The sequence below is a fragment of the Panthera uncia genome, unplaced genomic scaffold (assembly GCF_023721935.1).
Source record: "Panthera uncia isolate 11264 unplaced genomic scaffold, Puncia_PCG_1.0 HiC_scaffold_1763, whole genome shotgun sequence".
In the NCBI taxonomy this organism is placed as follows: domain Eukaryota; kingdom Metazoa; phylum Chordata; class Mammalia; order Carnivora; family Felidae; genus Panthera; species Panthera uncia.
The window spans coordinates 130-5,582 of NW_026058430.1; the positions used below are offsets into that span (position 1 = coordinate 130).

Sequence of the window (5,453 nt, forward strand, 5' to 3'; positions counted from 1 at the left end):
CGCGGTGGCAGGAGAGGGGCGTTGTGGGTGGATTCCCATGCCCTTTCGCCTTTCCGTGGAGCCAGCTTAGGTTTATCTCTCCGTGTCCACTTGTGTACCACCCGCAGATGGAAGACCGTGTTAACCTGATAGCGGGTGTGACAGAGTCTACCCATGTGACCCTTGGGTTAAAGCGCTGTACACTGCCCTTTACTCTTCCTGGAGTCGTATGGAGTTGGTGGACCTTTGTCGAGTTGCCAGTCCTTGATCTCACTGTTTGCATTTCACAGCATTGTTTGTGCTCCCCAAACCTAAGGTGATCTCGTATCTAGAGCAAGGGGAAGAGCCATGGGTTCAAGGGTCCACGGAGCTCAAGGACAGTCCTGGAGAGCTGCCTACAGGTAAATACACCATGGGACAGGATAAATGCCTTGATAGCAACCTTCGCAGGGCTTAACATTTTAAATTCTGTCTGTATTTTGTGGTCAATAATCATTGGATTTTCCTCTCCATTCCTGTAGTTGTTCTGCTCTGCTGTGCAGTGGGCTGACTGTTCCGTTTATTCTGACAGGAATAAGGCACAAAAGTGACACTGAAAACCATCAGCCTATATGTGTTTCTGATTTGGAAATACAAGCACCAGGAGACATAGTATCAAAAAAGGCCCGAGCAAAAGTTCCCCAGAAAACAACAGGCAAAGAAAACCATGGTGATACACACAGGATAGGGAAGTGGCATCGAGATTTTCCTGTGAAGAAAAAAAAGAAACTTTCAAGCTGGAAACAAGAGTTGCTGAAACTTATGGATCTTCACAAGAAAGCCCGTGCTGGAGAGAAGCCATTTAAGTGCCAAGAATGTGGGAAAAGCTTCAGAGTTAGCTCTGACCTTATTAAGCACCAAAGAATTCACACTGAAGAGAAACCGTATAAATGTCAACAGTGTGATAAGAGGTTTAGATGGAGTTCAGATCTTAATAAGCACTTAACAACACATCAAGGAATAAAACCATACAAATGCTCCTGGTGTGGGAAAAGCTTCAGTCAAAATACAAATCTACACACGCACCAAAGAACTCACACTGGAGAGAAGCCCTTTACCTGTCACGAATGTGGAAAAAAATTCAGTCAGAACTCCCACCTTATTAAGCATCGGAGAACCCACACAGGTGAGCAGCCATATACTTGCAGCACCTGCCGGAGAAACTTCAGCAGGCGGTCAAGCCTCCTTAGACACCAGAAACTTCACCGCTGACCGGAAGTTCATCTTGTGTCCTCAGCATGAAGAAATTCACCAAGTAGAGGTTGACCTTGACATTTATGAAAAAATACAAAGTTGTGAAGCACGAGTAATTCTTCATCGGTGCAAAAATTGATAAAAACATATTTCACAGAAAGGAATCAAGGTTGACTCTGCAGGGATCTCTATAAGTAGTTTTGTACTACTTACATTTTTACACATGACCTTCTGGGAATTCCTTAGTAAGAAAGGTATTGAAAAAAACATTCTCAGTTAGGGAAACATTTTGCAATAGTATCTGGCAAAGTAACAAAGCCAGCTTTAATGAGCAGATGCGCCCATGACTCAGTCTTCTGTGATCGCAGAGGGTAAATTCTATTGGTTTTGCATTGAATTCCCAGTCACTTTTAAACACATATAACAGAAACGTTTATAGCACGGTCTCCCAAAAGAAAAAGCAATAACCTACTTATTTAATTGCCTTCAGTTGCCTTCAAGGTAGTTGACTTAACAATTTTAAGTCCCGCGTGGGAAAAAATGAGTTCTGTTGTCAAGTTTTCCAAGAGCTAAATTGGATTTTCTTCCTTTCCCTTGTCATTGGACACTGTTCCCAAAGTTGGACATCACTTGAGTTCCTTCCTGAACATTTTAGCAACTTTAGCTCTTGAATCCTTTTAGCGCCAGTTTTACTGTGATGAAATGCTATTTACTTCACCACTAGTGAATCTGCCAGGTAACTTAATAATGCACTATCTTATACCTCATTGGTGGTGTTTGAAAAAAAGATAAACATCTCTAATGAGATCGTATGAAAACGGGTTGGAATGTTTAGCCATGGATTGTGTATGACATGTAAAGATATTTCTGCAGTAAAATAAACTAGTCCTTTTCTTATAATCTCAGTATGATGAAGCATAAAAATTAGCACTTTCTTGAAGCCTAAAGAGAATTAATGAAAGTTCAGGATGAACTTCTCAGGTTTTTTTAATTTGCTCTGTAATTTGGCTTTGGTTTTTAAGAACAAACTAGAACCAGAATGTGTGCTGCAGGCAGGATGTGGTTCACTGGGAATGGCGGAAGATAGGGTTCCCAAGAGAAAACGTTTGGGAACTGATGCTGACTGGTGGGTAAGAATGGGTGACTCCACATCCACGTTGGATGGATGTCTTAAACTGTAAACTGTTACTAAGCAGGTGGGGTATATATGTCTCTGTTTTGTGCACAGCATCTAACAACAGCCTTGGGTGAGACATGATAGACGGCTGAAAATCTCTGTAGGCTGTGGATCTTCTTAGAGCTCTTATCTACAACAACTCTCATGTATTCCCATTAGAGCTTTTAGGTGGTGTCAGGAAAGAGGTTAAATGATTTCTTCTAAGTACCTTATAAATAAGGAAGTTCAGGTTCGGATACCCTATGGCTAGTGGGTCTGTTGGTTGTCACTTGGTTGCATGAGTTAGGCCTGGAGGTAGGATTTGCAGGATGGATGTGTGTGATATCCCTGCAGGGCCAGACTGGATGACGTTGTGTTGTGTCTGTTTCTAGCTTATAAGACATTCCTGTGGCTTGATTCGTTACTGAAACACTTAAGCCTCCACGTTCTCTGTGAAAGAGAGAAAACTGTGTTTCAACTCAGGGTTATTCTGGGGACTGGAGGGGCTGGTGAAGGAAAAGCACCCCACAGCCTGGCCAGTAGTAGATGCTCACCATGCATTTCTTTCTCTTTCCCCTGCTCCCCACGATACGCTGGGCAGACTGACTACACTTAGGAAGCAGGTGCATTTATGGCTCTTGGCAACTCCTTTCAGGAGTTGAGCGCTGCTGGTGGTGATAGTGCTTAGCTGATGTGGTCTTTGACTGCAGTGCTTTATGGTTTAAGTTTCACGATGGTCTAGCGCCCTCAATGAGACTTTATTTTCTTCAAGATGATTCAAATATGATTTCGTAAGCACAGCCAGCTCTGAAGCTCCCGTCTGCATAGCTGTTACCCAACGCCCTCATCCTTCGACTACTGGTACTGTGTCATCCCGGGATACATGTGGACATCTTCCTGGTGCTACATTCATTCACTTTGATGGGGATCTCTCGTGGGCCCAGGCACCGTTCTAGACTGAGAAGATAGTAGTGAACAAAAGAGCTGGAAATCCACTCTCACGGGACTCGTATTCTAGTGAAGAGTAGAGAGAGTGGTTGTGGCTTTCTGCTACTTGAAGTCAGGGTCACGAGGTAGTTTTGGGTAATGGGTTGTGAGCAGAAGCCTCACTTCTGGGCTGAAGCCTTTCATTGTTGGTGCAAGACTCGGTAGTGCTCGTCTGCGTCAATCATGGAAGCCCACACAGGAAGGGGCCACAGGGTCAAAGTAGTCTGAGCGCCCCGCCCCCGGCCCCTTGGTGAGGAGCTGTTCTGGAGAATGGCCCAGACCTGTGATGGACTTTATGGGAATGAGAAATAAACTTTTGTTAAACCACTGAGGTGTTGGTGTCATGTGTTTCTGCAGCATAACCTAGCTCATACAAATAGAGGCAGCTATCTACTAGAGCTGCGGAACCTTTTCTGTGTCGTTCCATGTGGACTTTGACCCTCAACAGAAATCTGCCTTCCTCTGAGCCAGTGTAACACTGGTGGGCACACTGAGGAGCTTACATGATAGCAAAGGACTGATTTCTTACCTGAGACAATCCAGGTTGGTTATTTTTTCTTTTTAAAAAATTTTTTAAAAACGTTTATTTGTTTTTGAGAGAGAGAGAGAGAGAGAGTGCAAGCAGGGGAGGGGCAGAGAGAGAGGGAGACACAGAATCTGAAGCAGGCTCCAGGCTCTGAGCTGTCAGCACAGAGCCTGACGCGGAGCTTGAATCCACAAACCAGGAGATCATGACCTGAGCCAAAGTTGCACGCTTAACCAACTGAACCACCCAGGCACCCCTAGGTTGGTCATTTTTTCAAGTGGACAAGGCAGCCATCTCTCCCTGCCTCTCTGGCTTCTCCCTTATCCTTGCTCTCTGTTCCCCTGTGCTCCAGTGTTTATGTGCATAAGATACGTTTCTGTCGATCGATGGGCTACAGAGAGAGGATGGGTTGCCTTTCATTTCTCATGTGAGTGCAGTATACATTAAGGAGTCGTTTGGTAACTACCCCTTGCATATCTTAGGTGAGTCTTGTGTCAAAAAACACGCAACCTAGGGCAGAAGCAAATTTGCCCTGATTGGTGTACAGAGGAAGGTGGCTGCCCTCTTGGACTAAGGTGATGGTTGGGAAGAAGCTTGTGCAGAAAAGCAGAAGCAGGACCTTCCATTTGAGGAGTGAGAAGCCTCTGTAGGGAATGTCTCCTTAGCCAATTACCAGCTGTACAATGTTCCAGAAGTCCTTATGTGGGGTGAACAAAAGGACATTGGGAGAAGGAATTTCTATTCGTCACAGGGTTGAGCACCGATTACCAAAAATGCAACAGAAAATCAAAATTAGTTTGGGTTAAAGATGAAGTGGAACACACAACCTTAGATTTAGCCTCAAATGTTAGTATTACGGCTCTCAGAAATATAGCCAAATGATTTTAGGACAGTCCAGAAGTTGCTGTGTTTCAGTTGGTTCAGGTCACAGCTTTATAATGGTTCCTTGCTTGGTTCTGAGAACTGGATCGTTGACCAGTGTAACCCTGAAATCTTCATTCCTCTCTGCACTGGTCTAAGTGGCCACAGTGTGGGGTCCATGGCAGACCCAGAGTGTTCCCCGCCATTTAGGAGACTCCATCTGGAACCTCAAGGTGGTCTTGCGAACCTCCGCTGTCTTCGCTGGAGGGGAAGGACAAAAGGAGAGCTTGGAATTGAACCAAGGTGCTAGGGTTGATCAGGTTTTACAGGAGCCGTGAGAAGAGTGTTTCATTCCCCCGGAGAATATGAGAGCAAGAATGCTAGGCAGCCCTTTCGATCAGATCGCCCTGGCCAGTTGACATAACACGGGTGGTTTGAATTCCATAGAGGCCTTTCCAATCATCGAGTCACTGCACAGACCAGTGTTCACCGACCACCTTCTGCATTTCCTGGCCAGTTGCACTCGTGTCATGGGTCAAGACTGCCTAGTGCTTTTCTCTCTGGGCTCTCCCCTCCGGTGTGCAGAGTGGATTATTTGCTGAAGGGCTCCCATTGTTTCTGTGGGTTCTCACCTGAATGGAGTCTCTGGAGTGTCCTCAAGTAGGAAAGGTTGAACTTTTTGTTCACACGTGGTGTTTCTAGGGTTGTTTC

The 5,453-nt window shown here is 45.1% G+C and overlaps 1 protein-coding gene across 1 annotated transcript; it reads left to right on the forward strand.

The window, feature by feature from the left end:
• Positions 1 to 253: 253 nt before the first annotated feature.
• Positions 254 to 3,680, forward strand: ZNF75A (zinc finger protein 75a; the record flags this gene model as incomplete). The annotated part of the gene is made up of 2 exons (XM_049623586.1): positions 254 to 380; positions 551 to 3,680. Coding segments are annotated over 2 exons (807 nt in total), but the record flags the coding sequence as incomplete, so codon positions are not given.
• Between the last annotated feature and the right edge of the window lie 1,773 nt (positions 3,681 to 5,453).